Source organism: Megascapheus bottae, chromosome 21, assembly GCF_031878675.1.
Source record: "Megascapheus bottae isolate mThoBot1 chromosome 21, mThoBot2.hap1, whole genome shotgun sequence".
Taxonomy (NCBI): Eukaryota; Metazoa; Chordata; class Mammalia; order Rodentia; family Geomyidae; genus Megascapheus; species Megascapheus bottae.
The window spans coordinates 38,219,684-38,238,517 of record NC_143529.1 but is presented as its reverse complement, the minus strand read 5'-3'; the positions used below and the strand labels follow the sequence as shown (position 1 = coordinate 38,238,517).

General features: G+C 46.8%; 1 protein-coding gene across 12 annotated transcripts in view; it reads right to left on the bottom strand.

The window, feature by feature from the left end:
* Window positions 1–17,953, bottom strand: part of Ift54 (intraflagellar transport 54) — a 56,184-nt gene extending 38,231 nt beyond the window's left edge. For 5 of the 12 annotated variants that reach the window (XM_090355151.1, XM_090355149.1, XM_090355150.1 and 2 more), the window contains exons 1-8: window positions 17,752–17,953; window positions 14,464–14,532; window positions 13,030–13,191; window positions 10,152–10,289; window positions 9,642–10,064; window positions 7,120–7,191; window positions 5,004–5,073; window positions 2,287–2,388 (exon numbers count right to left, since the gene is read on the bottom strand). In XM_090355151.1, coding sequence (XP_090211277.1) covers window positions 2,287–2,388; window positions 5,004–5,073; window positions 7,120–7,191; window positions 9,642–10,064; window positions 10,152–10,289; window positions 13,030–13,191; window positions 14,464–14,532; window positions 17,752–17,874 — 1,159 coding nt within the window. In that variant the 5' untranslated portion in view covers window positions 17,875–17,953. The remainder of the gene's footprint in view (window positions 1–2,286; window positions 2,389–5,003; window positions 5,074–7,119; window positions 7,192–9,641; window positions 10,065–10,151; window positions 10,290–13,029; window positions 13,192–14,463; window positions 14,533–17,751) is intronic. The other 7 variants (XM_090355155.1, XM_090355156.1, XM_090355159.1 and 4 more) reach the window with 2 other exon arrangements.
* Window positions 17,954–18,834: the final 881 nt, after the last annotated feature.

Here is an 18,834-nt window from a genome sequence, read left to right as displayed (position 1 = left end):
GTCAAAATTCACACTATTTTCCTCCTAAGTACAGCTCATAAAGAACCTAAACTGAAGTCACAGAGCTCTGGACACTGACATTTAATTAAAGATAACCCCCATGTGTGTTACACTGCCAGTGTACGATTAAATGGGTAAGAGCAGGTCACATCCTCCCTTGCTTCACAGCGAAAGCCTTACTGTGAAGTCTGAATGGAACAAAGTAGAGAAGTCTTAATGGAAATTACGTATAAACTGTATTCATAATTCCTCTTTGTAATCATATCACCTTATAATAAAATTCTAACAAAGCAAGATTAAGAAAGCATCTTGCGGCTGGAGGTGGGCCTGTCTACCTGTCTAGCAAGTAGGAAGCCAAGTTCAGCCTTCACCCCCACCCCAAAAAAAAAGGACACAACTAGACTTATATTGACACATATACAGTGTACCTTTTACCTTTCACATATTAATACATATCCTTTCACATATAGTATATATCTTACACATAAAAACTTGAAAAACATTAAAAAGTGGTCAGAATAAGAAATAATTTGTGGGGCCAAGAGTTTGGCCAAGTGGCAGAGTGCTTGCCTAGCATGCATGAAGACCTGGGTTTGATTCCTCGGTATACCACACACATAGAAAAGCTGGAAGTGATGCTGTGGCTCAAGTGTAGAGCTCTAGCCTTGAGGAAAGCCCAAGGACAGTGCTCAGGCCCTGAGCTCAAGCTCCAGTACTGGCATCAAAAAGAAACAAACAATTTGTAGTTACAAATTCTTTGTGAACATTTCATACCAAAATAGAGGAGTTTTGACTAAAGAAGACATTTTTCTTACCCATTTGTGAAGCTGTAGTTTCCTGATCTGGTTCATTACTAAATCCACACACTGCAGAGTCTAAAATTTTAGCTGAAAGTGAACCTGTGGCTCAAAGTGGTAAAGTGCTAGTCTTGAACAAAAGAGATCAAGGACAACACCCTGAGTTCAAGCCCTACGACTGACAAAAAACAAAAACAATAAAATTTTAGTTGAAATATTATCCTTTCTTTCCTGATATAAAATGGCTAACAGCAGATTAAAATTCTATAAACATTTTTGTTTGGTTGCTTTAGTGAGATTGACAGGGGGTCCATAAAACTACCCCAACTCCACTGTTCAGAAAGCACTCCTCTGAAGGCAAGATGGGAAACCCTGTCCCCTCCCCAGCACAAGAGACTCAAGACATCCACACTCCAAGTTCTCCTTAGGCTGGGAGGCCTTGCTCTCTCTGCCAGATTCTCGCTCTACCAGCCTTTGAGTCCTAGCAAGTCTGAAGCTCAACAAATCCTCCTGGCTATGCTCATTAACACTCAGGTTGTATCTCACCTTTGGCTCCCACAACTCTCCTTAATGGCAGGCCTACAACCACCTCCATGCACACCTCTAACACCTCAGACTGGATGTATCCAACCCTCAGTAAGTGGTACTGCCTCTGTGTACTACCAAATGTGGCTCCCTCTGATTGTTCTCCTTTCTAACAAGCAGCAACAAATCCATTATAGTTGTCACCTTTATGGCCATCCTGCACGCCAACTGCTCCCCCACAGCACCTATCTGACCGCCCTCATTCGGCATCCAGATTCCTCACCACTCTCCAGCCTCTAGTCTTGCCCTCCAGCTTCAGAAGGAGGTGCTTTTAAAACACAAGTCAGATCTGGTTATTGTCCTACTTAAACCTACCAGGGCCTTGCTAACAACTCCAGTGCGGCCCAGCCTGCAGCTCACAGCTTCTCCAATCCTTGCCACCTTTTCCCCAAGTCTCAGAGGTGGACTTTCTGACACATGCAGTCAAGCCTGTCTTCTACCTCAGGGTCTCTGCCAAGGTCCCTGGACACCTCTCCAGCCAGCTCTACGAAGTTCAGGGAAGCCCTCCATGCTTGTTTACACCCCTCCATCCCTACTTCTCTTGATTCCATTTACCTTCAAAATAATCACTAACTGCATGCAAGTCTGCACCGTGTTCTTTTCATAATTATAAATGTCTGCACAATAAAGGAAGGAAGGCTCCAATGGATAATTGCAGTCTATGCCTGAGCTGAGCTGGAACAACCTCAGCTAGCTGAGGGCAGCCCACACTCTGTTCCAGCAGGGTCCACGTTCCTCTACCTACACTCTGGCTGAGGTGTCAGGAGCTCAGGGCAGTCCTGCAGGGCAGGTTCTCTATGGTCACCTCACACAGCTCCATGTGCAGTGACTCCATGGACCAGCAGTGACAAGTTCAACTCTCAGACATTCACGCACAGCCTCACTACAGCCCACTGAGTCTTACCGAGCTGCATCATAGCACGTTCCTTCTTAGCTTTACGGTAGGAAGAGTTATGTTCTTTTTCAGGGGAAAGGCTATTTTCACTGGTTCTAGTGTCCTTTCTTCCTGACATGAAATTGCACAATGAAAATAGGTATTAAACTTACTTTGCAATGCTGGATAGTTATTTTTTAAAATGAATTAAAATGTACTCAATAACTCAATTATCAGTTCTGCTGTAACATGCTACTTAGGAATAAGCAGAAATTACCACATTCTTATGCAGAATGTCTTTTGAGTTCACAGAGATTAAGAAATCTACATACAGCTAACATCTAGTACCCTCACAGTCACATGGATGCAAAGCTCACCCTTCAATGGAATACAGAAGTCCATGTCTTATGCACTTCTTGGCACATGGTAGAATGCTGGGACATGCCAGCGTGGCTGTGGGAGGGCCTGGGGAAGGTCAGTACCTGGCCAGCAGGCAGGAAGAAGTCCACTGTACTACTGACTGAAGCTCATTGCTACAAAGCCTGCAAGTCCCTATGAGAACAATCTGGTAACTATTCTAAGAAAGATCCCGAGATACCAGTCCTGCAGGAAACAGAGGAAGTGTCTTGAGTGATCAGCAGACAACTGTCTACTGAAAAACCCTAAGCAACAGTGGGAGAACTACTGGACTAACTAAGAAATGAAGGCTGGATTTAGCATACTACTACAAAAATCAGCACAAATCTCCAACCAACAAGTATCATTATAAAACACAAAGGAAAAAAAGTTCCTACCACCAAAGCCATCAGCCATCACTCTGACTGACACACCAGCACATGCACACACGTCTCTTCAGAAGAGAAGACACTTGACCAACTTGAAAAGTAAAAGGATTCAATCCTCTCGACTAAGGAAAGCACAACTATAACACAAATCAGCTAAAAGTCCTGAGAGGTTTGACATCTCCCTAAAATGTGTCATGAAGAACAACAACAACAAAAAGTAGCTTATTTTTTGTAAAGAATAATAACAGCAAACAGTAAAACAGAAAATAGTGGAGGATAGCCGGGAGTGTGGCTTAGTGGTAGAGTGCTTGCCAAGCATGCATGAAGCCCTGGGTTCAATTCCTCGGTCTCACATACACAGAAAAGGCCGGAAGTAGTGCTGTGGCTCAAGTGGTCAAGGGCAAGCCTTGAGAAAGCCCAAGCCAGTGCCCAGGCCCTGAGTTCAAGCCCCACAATTAACAAAACAAAACAAACCACAGCAACAACAACAAAAAAAACAGTGGAAGTAAAAACAAGAAAAAGAAAACAGACCTCAGAAGACAAGGCCCTGCAGAGCACAAGGGAGAGGTAAAATTTAACTAGCACATAATTCTAAAACTGCTAAGTTATTATGAAAATATAAACAATTCCAGAGCCTTAACTTACAACATGAATTAAAATAGGAGACTGGTTAGAAAGGTTAAACATGTACATAAATATGACTGCTTAAACATAAATCTTCATATCTCAAATTGTTAGACAAATTACCAAGTGATGGAAACTAGTGGCTCATACCCGTAATCCTGCTCAGGAGGCTGAGAAATGAGGACCAAGGTCGAAGCCGGCCCCGGGCAGGAAAGTAATTGAGACTCCTAACTCCAATTAATGACACAAAAAGCTTGAAGTGGAGTTGCTTTCTTGCTCAAATCAAGGAAGCTCAGAGACAGTACCTAGTTAAAGCCCTAGAACTAACACACACATACAAAAATTAAACTCTTAAAAAATCAGAAACAAGGGGCCGGGAGTTGGGCCTAGTGGTAGAGTGCTTGCCTAACATGCACAAAGACCCAGGTTCAATTCCTTGGTACCACATACTTAGAAAAAAGCCAGAAGCGGTGCTGTGGCTCAAGTGCCAGAGTGCTAGCTTTGAGGGAAAAGCCAAAGGACAGTGCTCAGGGTCTGAGTTCAAGCCCCAAGACTGGCACCAAAAAAAAAAAAAAAAATCAGAAACAAAACCAAGCACACTCTGCAGAAACAAATTTTAAAAGACATATTTTCTGAGTACTTCTCCCACCATCAGCACAGTTCTGGTATATAATTTTACTGCAGCATCACTTACTGGCACAAAAAGTGGGACTTACCACACAAGTTTCATTGCTGGATGAAAAATTCCAACTTCTACATTTTTGCCAAATGTCTTGAACTTACACAGTTGGGGAAAGAGGGATTTTTTCAGGATCCACTATTGCTGTTTCAAAGCCACTTCACATATTAATGAAGAGCCTTCTACATTACCAGCACTGCCAGTACTTCCCCGCTTTCCCAGAACTCTCATCCCATTTCCTGGGCTGCTACAAAGATTCTACCCTTGAGCCAGGCAAGTGAGCTCACATTTAGCATGACTCCAGTGATAACTTTTTGTGTCTTTTACACACATGAACATCTTCATCTGCCTGTCTACTCTTTTTGTTCAGATTGTAATAGGATGAAATCTGCCTACCAACGTGAGAGATAAAGACCCATGAAACCAAGATGGCTAGCACTTATTTTTACAAGGTGAAAATTCCATAATGTCTTTTAGGCTTCTCTACAGGTTTCTAGTGAACGGAAATTACCCTGTCCCTTGTGTGGTGTTGTAAGAAGTAGTGTGAGTGTGCACGTGTAGGGCACAAGTCACCTGTGCAGAGCAGTCTGCTAGCTCCTAGCCATGGCAGCTCTGTTCCTCCCCCAGAAGCTCTCCACATACAAGCCACTTTGCAGTACCTTCCACAGCATTTTTGGATCGCCGTTTCGAGTTTTTTGATGACTTCCCTGTACTCATGGAATTTTCAACCTTAAAGGAAAAAAGAGTGATAGGAAGTTAAGTGGTACATGCATATTGATAGCGTCGGCAGGTTTCTTTCTCAAGCTTTATTCGAGGAAGAACAAGTATTCAAACTGCAGCACCCCAATCTGAAAGGAGAGCTGTCCAACCCCCTCAAGATGTGAGAGAGAAGGCAGTTAACCCTCTTTCACCTTAAACATACAAGCTTTTGTATAGCCTCAGGTGGGGCAGCAATCCACTGAGCCTGTTTGCAGAGGTACTGCTTAGACAGAGGTGGTAACATCTGTTCCAGGGCTGTATAAGGATGACCCCTAGCCGGGCACGGTGGCTCATGCCTGTAATCCTAGCTACTCAGGAGGCTGAGATCTGAGGATCAAGGTTCAAAGCCAGCCCAGGCACAAAAGGACCCGGGACTCTTATTTCCAACTAACTTCTAGAAAATGGGAAGTGGGGCTTGGCTCGATGGTAGGACAGTAGCCTTGAGCTGAAGAGCTCAGGGACAGCACCCAGGCCCAGGGGTAGGACGGTAGCCTTGAGCTGAAGAGCTCAGGGACAGCGCCCAGGCCAAGTTCAAGCCTCATGACCCACCAAAAAAAAAAAAAAGGATGACCCTTGCAGGGTCATCTGATGCAGGTCAGAACAGACACAGGTGCTTCTCATAGGCTTAGCAGCTGCCCAAGCATTTGCCTCCATTGATAACTATATAGACCACTAATGATGTTGTGAATATCCAAATGGCTCTGGCAGATGTACACTTGAGGACTATCTCTGCTGCCATCCACAGCTGTGATCTAAAAGATGCACCTGGAGAATTGTCTTGCATCATTAAGCAATATCCTCGTTGCCAACACCTTCAGTGTACTTACATACACAAAGGTGTGCCATTAGGTGACATGATCTTAGAGGATTGCATACAAGTGTGTATACAGTTCATCTATTACTGAAACATTGTTATGTGGTGTATACTGTGTGCTCTTAATGACTGAAATGCATTTGTACTCAACTCTGAAACCTTATACCACATTTCAACAAACTATAAGTCAGGGAACACAGGACAGCCCTATCTCCTATCTTCTCCTGTTGGCATGGATCTAGTCCAGTGACTTCTCCTGAGCGGCCACAGTGGACCCCAACAGGTCCCAGCCCTACTCATATCCTTCTTTTTTCTTTTGCCAGTCCTGGGGCTTGAACTCAGGGCCTGGGCACTCTCCTTGGACACTTTTTGCTCAAGGCTAGTGTTCTGCCACTTCAGCCACAACGACACTTCTGGCTTGTTCTGTAGATGTGGTATTGAGAAATGGAACCCAGGGCTTCCTGCATACTAGGAAAGAACTTTACCACTAGTCCACATTCCCAGCCCTGCTATCCACATCCTTCATCTCCTCTATGAGAATACTTCCAAACGGATGATAAAAACTGGCTTCAACTCTTCAATGGCACTGTATTACTCAAGGTGAGTCTACAACTCACAGGATGATTTACCAAAGATGACAGGCCATGAGTGTACCGCCCCATAGGGCAGAACTTAGAGGCCCTCTCTTTCTTGTCAACATAGTGACTTAATCCTTCCCAGAGTCATCCTCAGTGCCACCTCCACTCTCTCCCCCATCTGTCTACACCATATCCCTGTCAAGGTACAAATAATCCCAGAAATATCCATAGAAAACTACCTTGTTTTACTAAGGGACAAACCACGTAAGTCACTAGTTCAGGGGCTTGAACTCAGGGCCTAGGTGCTGTCCCTGAGCTTTCATATTCAAGGCTAATGCTTTATGATTTGGGCTACAGCCCCACTTCTAGCTGTTTGGTGGTTAATTAGAAATAAAGGTCCTACGTGGACTGACTTCAAACCTTGATCCTCAGATCTTGAACTCCTCAGTAGCTAAGATGACAGGCATGAGCCATTGGTACCTGGCATATAAGTCACTATTTTAACAATAAAGGGCCACTCTGGGTAAGCTCGAACCAGTTTCTTCCCAGACCTATCAGACCAGAAGAAGAAAAAGCTTCGTGATTCTACTAGAGCTGCATCCTTGAAACTTCCTTAAAGCTTACCTCAATTTCTGTTTTGCAGTCTTTTAAAGAGCCTTCTGACAACTTTTTAGACACCTCTGCTGAGCCTGCTGACTAGAAAAAGAAAAACATTTCTTTAAACTTTGTAATTATTCAAATCTGTAAAATCTTTCAAGTAACACTATACACCAGTTACTGCTCCAAATCTCATTAGTTGCTACTACTCTGCTGGAGACAGGAGAATCCTAAATTAATGGATCAGACAATGACCTGAGTGCAGGTTCCTCCTAGATGGGTCACCCTCTCAAGTCTCACTGCCACTGCTACCCTAACATAGATGGTCTGGAGGCGACTGAGCCCTCAGACATCACAGCCAGTAAGCTCTAGCCATCATTGAGTTTCACCTTTCTTCACCAGCACCCACAAGACGGCTAGAGGAGACTTCATCTTCTGTTCTTGATAGAAATTGGATGGGGAAACTGGAGAATAGAGGGGCTACAGTGTAGCCTGGCTGCTATACCTGCTGCTCTCAATGGAGTGCTAACCCCCGTTTTAGGACCTGGGGTTCTTTGAAAAGTGTCTCACAGCAACTCATGCCTTCATGGCACTGCCAAACACAGAAGATGATGCCCTTGATTCTTAGATCCATACAGCTCATTAAAGACACCTACAGATTTACAGAACAGCCAGTTAAACAAAATCACCACCAAAGATCTACACAAATCTGACCTCCTTTCCTGGTCTCAAATTCTTCTAAACAAACCATATATATACACACACACTTGTCCACCATACTCAATTTATACATGGTTCTGATGAAACCCAAACATTTCTCTATGGAATTGTCTTCTACATAACAATTAGTCTTAGCATCAGCAACTCTAGGGACCACACGTGGGGTCAATCTGAAGACTTTGCAGACTGAAGGTTGTTCCATTCGGGGCTGCCTTCCACCAGGAAAACATGCTACAAAACACCTCACAAAACCTTTGCCAATGGAAAATACATTGGCTTAGACCGCTAAAAAGAAGAAAAGATAGTGAATGTCTCTAATTTATAAACACACAGCAGCCTACGTTTCTATGACATGGACCATGGCTATGTTGCTGTAGGATGTGTCTGGGTAAAAAGTGACATTATAACAGTAAAACTCAAAGGTTCCCAGCAGAACCACATACTGAATGACAAACAAAACCACAACACACTTTTTGGACAGTGAACCCTCTTCTTGCTGTAATAGCAGATCTAAAAATGGGTGCACAATGATTTTCATAGACAGGCTACATCACGGCTTCCACTCAGATTACCATGACTCTTGATATACTCTGACCCACAAGAAAGGCAACAGGAAAAAAAATGTCCTGACCCACAAGATGAGTCCAAAAGTAACTTGAATATTTAGGAAATATAGTTTGAAACCACAAAAGAATTTTCTGGCTAATCCAAAATTTACCTAAAATATTTCTCATTAAGCCAGAATTAGTCAACTGAAGTTTTGCTCATGTCTTAAAAGACTTTTGGAGTAGCTTTCATCCTTAAGTTCCATACTATACACGACCATACAGACAAATGACCCTATCTGTAAACAGGCTTATGATGTCAATCTTCAGAAAAGCCCTCCATCCCCAAAACACACGTAGGAGACACCTAGAGGAAGGCAAACTGGAAACTATCTGGCAAGGCGAACATGACCCTCTCAGCCTGGAAAGAGTCTTCAAAGTCAGTGGACAGCTAGTACCTGTTGGTACCTAATTGGCTTACACTCCTCCTAGGCCATGGCCCCATCCAAAGGCCTCTGGTCCTAAGGGACCACTTCCTGAGAGGTGTCTATCACCCCTGTCCTGACTCACAATCCACTCCTTACAAAAAATATTTTACGGACCTACTATGTGCCCATCACTCACCTGGACTAGAAATTCACTAACACACACACAGATAATAAACCCAAAACATATCTGGTGGATATGAAGTGGGAACTAGCTGAAATCCTACCAGACTCTAATAAACCTCAATAAAACCTTAATAAAAACCATGATAACAGGTTGAATAATGAACTGCTAATGAGTAACATAAACCTTTAAAAATTAGAAAGAAAAAGACATCAGGCAAGCAGCCAGAATTAGCTGGGCATGGTGCCTCACGCCTGTCATCCTAACTACTCAGGAGGCTGAGATCTGAGGATTGCGGTTCAAAGCCAGCCCAGGCACTGAAGTCTGTGACTCTCATCTCCAACTAACCACTAGAAAACCAGAAGTGGGGCTGTGGCTCAAGGAGTAGGGTGGTAGCCTTGAGCTAAAGAGCCTAGGAACAGCACCCAGACCCAGGGGTAGGGCGGTAGCCTTGAGCTGAAGAGCTCAGGGACTGTGCCTAGGCCCAGAGTTCAAGCCCTACAACCGCCAAAAAAAAAAAAAAAAAAGCCAGAATTCCTTCCAGTTGCTACCAGAAGTTCAAGAGGGATGCAATTTCAAGTCAGTGTAAAAGAAAACCAGTTTCTTAATCACATTCTAAGAAGGACTCCCTTAAAAACTGCCAAGGTCTAAGTTAGTGTGTAAATCCGTACTTACCTTTTTCTCCAGTTTCTCCTGCTCTCTGCTCTTGTCACGGTCATGGTCCTTGGCATGCTCCCCATTCTTCACTCTCCGCCGCTCCCGGTCTTTCCCCTTGTCACGATCACGCTCTCGGTCCCTGTCTTTCAACCTCTCTTTTTCTTTCCCTCCCTCACCCCTCCTGTCTCTCTCCTTCTCCCGGTCTGCATCTCGGTCCCGGTCCTTGTGTCCTCTGTCTTTGTCTCTGTCCTGCTTGGCCCTGTTTCTGCTTTTCTCTCTCTCCCCTTCTCGGTACTTGTCTTTGTCAGGATCCTCATGTCGGTCTCTGCCATTCTCCTTGATCTTCTCCTTGTCCCTGGATTTGCTTTCTTCTTTCATTTCTTCCTTCTGTTTTCCCTCTCTGTTTGTACTTCCATCCTTTATTTCAGAGTTTCTTTTCTCCTTCAAAAAAAAAAAAAAAAAGACATGCATCATCTCGTCTAGGTCAAAAAGGTTCAGTGTTTTCAAGATGTGCATCTTGTAACTCACCTCTTTGTGTGTTCTGGACTCTTCCTCCTTCACATTCTTACTGTCCAGCTCCTGAGACTTAGAGGTCCGCAAGGCCCTTCCTCTCACGTCCCCCTTTTCTCCAGTTAAAACCCTCTTCACTGCATCATCACTGGACAGCTGGTGGTCCACATGTCAGCCAATAAAATGCAAGGTGAAATGAAAGATTAATACTCAACAAATGAATATGGCATTTAAAGTAGTTTTTTAAACAGATTTTTCTGTTTACTGTAAAATTTTATGAGAAAGCATTACTATTCCAGAGAAAACAGCAGCTCTTGCTGTCACCAATGATGCGCACGAGAAAGGACTGCCCAGCTAATTAGTCTCAAGTGGATGAACAAGGATTCGCTCAGCTCAAGAGCTCCAGTCCATCTCGATGAGTAAATGCGTGAGTGGATGTGTGAGCCTAGTTCATCTCCATGAGTGGATGTATAAGTGGATGGTTCAAGGTGAACAAAGCTGACTCAGAGAGCTCTACAAAAACTTTCTATTGCTAATGAAATCACAGAAGCTCAGCTAAAGGAGCTGAAGATATGATCCCATGGCCTCATATCCACTAGAAACAAAAAGGCAGTAGTAATAATTGGTAAGGAAAACATGGGAACCCTGAAACTGTGGAAGGAATGTAAAATTGTGCCATTGCTATGGAAAACACCTCCTCAGAAGATCCGACACAGTATTACCTGTACAACTTAGTGGTTTTTTTCCTCTGCATTTATACATAAAGAAAATCAAAACTGATCTTATTTCCATACAATGTTTATGGCAGCTTAATCTTAGATAGGGAAGAAAAATGGAAGCAACCAATCCAGCATCCACTCACAAATCCATTTATCGGCAAAACATGGTCTATGTACATAAGACAATATTGGCAACCTTGAAGAAGGGAGCAAATCCTGGTATGGGTAAAATGTTCTTCAATCTTGAAGATACAATGCTAGTAAAATAAGCCAATCAGAAAAGGACCACCTGGGGTGGTCAAACTTATAGTGACAGAAAGATAAGGGTGGTTACCAGGAGTTTCTGTTCAAGGGTATGGAATCTCAGATTTACAGGAGGTTTTTTGGGGGGGTTTTTTGTTTTTGTTTTTGCCAGTCCTGGGCTTGAGCTCAGGGCCTGAGCACTGTCCTTGGATTTTTCTCAAGGCTAGAACTCTACCACTTGAGCCTCAGCACCACTTCCGGCTTTTTTCTATGTATGTGGTACCGAGGAGTTGAACCCGGGTCTTCGTGCATGCTAGGCAAGCACTCTACCACTAGGCCAAACTCCCGGCCCATGCAGGAGTTTTGAAAACAGTTCTGGCAATGGATGGTAGTGATGGTTGTGTAACACTATGGATGTATTAAACAGTATGTGAATTTTTAACACAATTTTAAAAGGTGTAGGGGGGAGGATATGGTCCAGGTTAAGCTTTATCAAATGCCAAAGTCACTCTGCAACATACTTGTCAAACCCTCAGTGTAGTATAGGGTAATAAGCCCCTCTTAGCAGCTCTGCTCACTAGCTCATCCTCTTCACAAGGGTGCACAAGTGACTACATGCTAACACCAGCTGTAAGGATCCAGGATAAATTGACAACTGGAGAAGACAAAAACAAGTGGACAGCCACATGCTCTGAAGAATGGAAGGGAAGAACCCCAGCCCTGAACAAACCTCACAGGTTCCTCACAGCTGGCTAGTGAAGCTGGAGGAGGGAGGTAGCCAGGCCCAGAGAAATCAGTGGGCACTGAGAAAAAGGAATAAAGTGAGGGAGAATACCCAGTGCAGATATCAGATGGATGTGATAACTAGAGTAGAATGAGGAGGAATGGAGTGGAATGGATGGGTTGGGTTGGTACAGTGGCGTGGGTGGTATGGAGGGGAATGAAGCTGAATGGAGTTGAGTGGAGCAGAGCAGAACAAAGTGAGTGGGTGTGCAGGGCAAGGACAGAACCTGAAAAAGGTACCAGTGGGTCTTTAGGGGCCATGAGCCAGGGCTGGGGCCAGTAAATGATACAGCAGGTAAAATTAGAGTCCAATCTGCCTTTCAGAAAAAAGAACCACACAGAGGATGAGGGGTGGCAGTCTGGAGACAGGGACAAGCATATTAGCAAAATCTACATCTGGATCTGGACCTAGATGACAGCTAGGCTCTCTTGAGGCCTCTTCAAGCTGGTCTGACCAGTATGCACCCCAAACCACTCCTGCTCCCAGTTGGACACATCTAAGGCCAGTCCCCATCAGATGGGAGGTGTCAATCACACTCTTGGTGAAGGCTCCACTCTGGTCCACTGTGGAGCTACTTGGCTTGCACAAAGGATGGCCATCAGGATGATGTCCTCCAACATCCAAGCAGATGAAGTCCAGGCTGGGGCTAACCAGGAGGCTCAGGCCTGACACCACATTCACAGCCCACAGTGAGGGCACAGGAGGATCAAATCCATTCCCTGGGATCCTTTGAAGGTGGCCCAGCTCTTTACTAGCCACAAAGGAGGGAGGGAGGGAGGGAGGCACCAGAGGCTAGACAGGCAAGAAGAGAGCAGAGACTTCCCCACAGCCCCAAGGAAGATGAACAGCACCTCTGTTCCCCAGCCCCAGTGGAACAAACAGGCTGTCCTCAAAAGAGACCTCAGAAGAAGAAAGGAGCAGGCAGAGAACAAAGTTCTGGGACATCCACCTTCTCATGTGCACAGCACTCCTGGACATTTTCTCACACTGTTACAAATGGAGAAGTCTCCTGGATCTCAAAGGCTCCAGAATAGGTGGAAGAAAAGCAAAGGAGAATAGCCATCAAACTCTCCCAAGACATGACTTCGTTCCTTGCTCACGTACTGCCCCTTGGACAGGAAAGGGGTGTGCAGTGGGCCTGCAGCGTTACCTTGTTGAGACAGCACTTTCCAATCATCTGAAGCAGTTCATTTGTTCTTTCAGGCTCATGTCCTGCCACAATGCGGGCTGGTTTGGCTGATAGGGGCTCTCCTGAAACCATCACAACCACGTCTATGGCCTTCTGTAAGAAGCTAATTTTTGCATCTTTATCCTGAAATGTTGCCATTTAAAATATACATATTACTACAATGATTTCTCTTCAGATTGTATAAAATAAACACATCAAAATACCTGAGTGTGCATTATGCTCAGTATGTTCCACAGGCACAGAACATATCTGCCTTAAAGAGATGGATGACCATTTTAGAAATGCTGATCTTTTGTTACACAACAAAAACTACTTACTCAAGTTTTGATAAGCCAGTATTAGTCTTTAAAATACAAATTATTTTTGGTTGTTCTGCTTGTTTTTTAAGAAAAGGTCTTGCTCTACTGGCCCAGGCTAGGTTCAAACTCTTGATTACTGCCTCAGCCTCCCAAGCGATGAGATTATAGGCTGTGCTGCCACCACATCTTCCTAAGTCTGCAGGTTTTGTTTTTTCTTATTTTTGTTTTTGCAGGTCCTGGGACTTGGACTCAGGGCCTGGGTACCATCCCCCAGTTTCTTTTGGTCAGCACTGGTATTCTACCATTTGAGGCACAGCATCACTCCTAGCTTCTTCTGAGTAGTTTGTTGGAGATAAGAGTCTCATGGACTTTTCTGTCCGAGCTGGCCTCAACCCACAATTCTCAGATCTCAGCCTCCTAAACAGCTTATATTACAGGCTATCAGTTTTGTTTCTTTTACTTTTTTTTTTTTTTTAAGCAATACTGGGGTTTGAACTCACAGCCTCCTGCTTGCTAGGCTGACCCTCTACCACTTAAGCTATACCTCTAGCCCAGCCTCTTTTTTTTTTTTTTTTGCCAGTCCTAGGACTTAAGTAAGGGCCTGGGCACTGTCCTTGAGAAAGCTCAAGGCCAGTACTCTACCACTGGAGTCACACAGCACCACTTCTTTTTCTTTATATATGGTATAGAGGAATCGAACCCAGGTCCTGCATGCCAGGAAAGCACTCTACCATTAGGCCAATCTCCCAGCTTTTTGCTGGTTCTTTAGAGATGGAATTTGGCAAACTTTTCCCATATTGACTTCAAACCACAATTCTCAGATCTCAGCCTCTTTCATAGTTAGGATTATAGGCATGAGCCACAAGCACTCTAGTCTAATTGTTTTTCTGTAGATAAATTTAGCATGGCATACAGATGCCACAAACAACAACAACAACCAAGAAATGAAAAGGGTTTTACATCAACTCACAAATTAAAAAATAGATGGTAAACATCTATCAGCATTTTTATAAAAGATCTATGCCACAAGATGAGTCTATAAAACAATCTGTTATTAAAGCAAGAAATGTGGAGAGGACCCCATACTCAAACCTACCTTGACGTTATCTGACTTCATCTCAGCGTCTGTGTAGAGGCCCTTCATGAAGCCAGTCATCCGAATCACCTTCAAAGGACAGAGAGAGGCCATCTTGTACACCTTGTAAGACAGCTACCTCATCAGCTTAACTCACTGATTCGTACGCAGGACAGTCAGAATTCAGGGAACCCAGGACTCCAATCTTTCATCTCCTCAATACTCAACACACATCTGGTAACTACCAAAGCACACAGCACTGTATCAAGCAGAAGCCAGACAGGTTCAGAAAACAGCCAGACAATGAAGACAAGACTACAGCCACTAAACAAGTGGTGGGGAATCCCAAGAAAGGAGAGGAGCCCAGAGGTACCAGGAACACCTCCCCAGGGGAAATCATACCTAAAGTGGTACCAGATGCTAACAAGAGCTAGAGGAAGGAACATTCAGAAAGCCCACAGCCGACAAGAGAAATCAACCACACAAGGTTGGGATCAAGATGATACAGTTCAAGGGATCCAAAGGAGCGTGGGACCACAGGAGCTCGGGGCAGTCACAAGCAGCCTGACTGTTGAAGCCCTTCATAGTCACTCACAACGACAAACCCAGCAAGGACTCCAGGGAGGAGAAAGAGTTCAGTGGCAAAGGATCTGCCCATGCGGCATTTTGCCAGCATCACTCAGTCACCAAGGAGGTAATGGACTCCAGAAACAAAAGTAACTGCTTAGCCTGAGTCCCAAAGCTAGAAATTTTGGAGGGTCTTCTCCTCACTTCTTAGGATGGTTGATATCCCCATTACTTTTGTTTCGGGCACGCTCTCCTCCCTCCCCCCCCCTCTGTTCCTCCCCTCAGGCAACCTGGATCTATAATTGCCTCTGAAGACAGCTTGCAAACCAGTAATTTTCTTTTTCTTTCTTTCTTTTTCTGCCAGTCCTGGGGCTTGAACTCTGGGCCTGGGCACTGTCCTTGGACAATTTTGTTTTTTTGTTTGTTTTTGCTCAAGGCTAGTACTCTGCCACTTGAGCCTGCTTTATCTGACTATGTTGTACCGAGGAATCCAACCCAGGGCTTAGTGCATGCTAGGTGAGCACTCTATCACTAGGTTATGTTCCTGGCCCACACCAGTGGGTTTTCTCTGTTCTTCCCTCATGAATAACCCGCCAGGGTCCTGGATTCTCTAAAACCAGAGGACATACACACCTGAAAGTGTCCTAGGTCCACTAGAAAACATATTACTTTGAGGCAGATTTTAAAAACAAAACCCAGTCACATGCTATGCCAGCCTTCTTCTCTGGACTCAAACTATTTGGACTTCATTTACATCATGATAATTTCTAATTAATCTAGAAGATTTCATTCCACAGCACGCTACTAAGGCCTATGTTTGCTTTTTTGTTGTCGTTCTGATTTTTTTTTCCCAATCCTGGGGCTTGAACTGAGGGCTAGGGTGCTGTCTCTTGTACTCATGGTTAGCACTCTACCACTCAAGCCATAGCTCCACTTCAAGCTTTTTAGTGGTTAATTAGGCAGAGTTTCCTGCCTGGGCTGGCATCAAACTGAAATCCTCAGGTCTTAGTCTCTTGTAGCTAGGATCACAGGGGTAAAGCACCAGTGGCCACCAGCTAGTAGGTTTTGTTAGTTTGGTCTATTGAGAAGACAGGTGAAAATGATGAGATCATTTAATATAATAATCATATAGTATTCCTGGAGCTTGCTCTCTGTCTCTACTTTGGAAAGTTTTAAATTGTGAGCAGTAATTGCTACTGAGAAGTCACATCAATGTCATAGAATGGAAGCTTATCTTGATGAAAGAAGTCATACTCAACTTTACGGTTAAAACTACCAAGGCAAGGCCAGGTGCAGTGGCTCACGCCTGTAATCCTAGCTACTCAGGAGGCTAAGACTGGAGGATTGCTATTCAAAGCCAGCCTTGGAACTAAAGTCCATGAGACTCTTATCTCCAATTAACCACCAGAAAACTGGAAGTGGTGCTGTGGCTCAAGCCTTGAGCTGAAGAGCTCAGGGACAAAGTCCCCCAGAGTTCAAGTCCCACGTTGGAAAGAAAAAAAAAAAAAAAAACTACAAAGACAGAGAGACAAGATAGAGACAATAAAGAACTTCACAAAAGCTCTCCCCCTACTACATGAAAATATTTTCTATTATCTCTAACACTTTTATTGAGATGACAGTGTTTTCACAAATGAGAAACTGATTTCCGCATTAGCTTAGGAAACGTCTGGAGGATCTGCTCCTAATGGGACTATGCATCTTTTTCCTACTTGTCTACTTGGCCTGCAAAATTCGTTCCAACCTGAATGTTCCCCCTTCCTCCCGCAGGGACGCTCTGTAGCAGGCCTCTGGGTGGCCCAGGGTCTCCACTAGTGAGGCTTACTCCGCCATGGATGGGGCCAAACAGGGCAAGCGCGGCCTCAGCTGTGATGGATGGGTTCACAGCTAAGCTAATTTTCCTTGCTCCCTGTGGTTCACAGGGAGGTATTGAGACAGTGCTCCTCGGAATGAGGTACAATCCAAAGCATTTCTAAACACAATTTTAACACCGGGGGGGGGGGGGGAACAGGCATTCTAGGGGAAGTTCACATTACAAGCTAAAGCAGGACGGCCAAAATAATCAAGTTTGTAGAAGAACAAGGTACCGAACCTACTGAAGAGAGAGAGAACAGCTGAAGTCCAAAACTGGGTGCAAATACGAGATCCGGAGCCTGCAAGTTCAGCGGGACGCCTAGGACCCAGGCAGCACCCCGCCCAGGCCCTGGTTCACCAGGCAAATAGGGCTGCCACCCGCGTGGTTACCAGCGACCTTGACAGACCCAGTCAACCACGAATGTTCGCTTTGCCATTTCTATGTACCTTACAGCTCACCTCACTGGAGACAGCCCAACCGGAAAGCGCCGGTCTCCGTCCCTGGGGACGCACCGCCTTAAGTCCAGGGAGGCTGGGTTGTGTATCCGTAAACACCCAACCACGGCCTTTTGGTTCTCCTTTCGGGTGCCCCCGCCAGCCCCCCAAAACACCCCCCAAAACAAGTGTGTGACGGTCACTGCACGAGCCATGCGGGGAAGCCAGGGGAGGGCGGTGAAGACGGAGGAGCTCCATTCTTCCCGGCCGTCCAGGAACCAAGCGAGAACGACGGAACAAGGCTGCCAGAGGCCGGGAGCGCCCGCCGGGCGGCAGGGAGAGGGCGCCGAGGAGGCTGGGCCCGGACGGGGAGGGCGGGCGTGCGAGGGCCCGCGGACCCGGGCCCGCCCGCAGCCCGGCCTCGCCCCGGCCGCCGCTTCGGCGCCGGCTCACCTCGGTGATGATGTCGTGCAGGTAGCGGAACGGGGGCTTGTTCAGCAGCTTCTCCGTCAGCGGCGGCCTCCGGATCACCTTGCCCAGCGCCTCCTGCGTCCGCCGTACCGCTGCCGCGTTCATGGCGGCGTCTGCTGCGCGGCTGGCCGCCCGAGCCCCTCAGCCGGCCCGGCCGCAGATCAGCCCGGGTCGCCGCCGCCGCCGCCGCCGCCGCCGCCGCTCGCCGCCCTCCGCCTCCTCGGCGCCCCCGAGCTCCCATCCCACAGTGCACCGCAGCGCGCCACTGCGCCTGCGCGCGCCCTCCAAGGCTGCGCCGCCTTAGCAACGGACGCGCGCGCCGCCCCGCCCCCTCCCCGTTTCCCCCCCCCTCCGGCCGACGCCGGCCGCCCCGCCGCGGCTGCCGGACCACGTGAGGGGCGGGCCGGTACGGGCGGCGTCGGAGGCGCGAGTCGGGCGGCCCCAGAAGCACGACATCCCGGTAAAACTGTGGGGACACGGAGCTTTACAGTGAGCGCTGAGACGTCCCCAGTCCCGGAGAGGCCGAGGGCGCCGGGAGCCGGGGCCGGGGCTCCGGAGAGGCCGAGGGCGCCGGGAGCCGGGGCCGGGGCTGGGGCCGGGGCTCCCCCGGCAGGCGCGGTTTCGCCCCGTCGTCGGGACGTTGCTCTGGGTGTCTTGGCCAAGTACCTTGCGTTCCCGTTCCTGAAGCGTAGGGGTAGCGGCGGGGGCGCCAGGGCTCTCGCCCGGCGTCCTGGCCGGCCCGCGGGAAAGTCGCCCGAGCCGTGCCGGAGGGTGCGGCGCGCCAGCCCCGGCAGGCGCCCGAGGCAGCACAGGCTTCCACGGTGCCTCCGCCCAGCGCGCCTTCCCCCCGCCGTGCCACGGCTCCTTCAAGCTGTCTGGGAGCTTGGTGGTCTGTGTTGAGGCTCTGGGCCTGGCGCTGCCCAGCGCAGAGCTGCAGCCCTACTCTGAGCCACGGCACCACTTCCAGTTTTCTCACGGGCTCCGGTGCCCGGGCTGGCTTTGAACCTCCATCCTCAGATCTCAGCTTCCTGAGTGGCTGGGATTACAGGCGTGGGCCACCGCGAC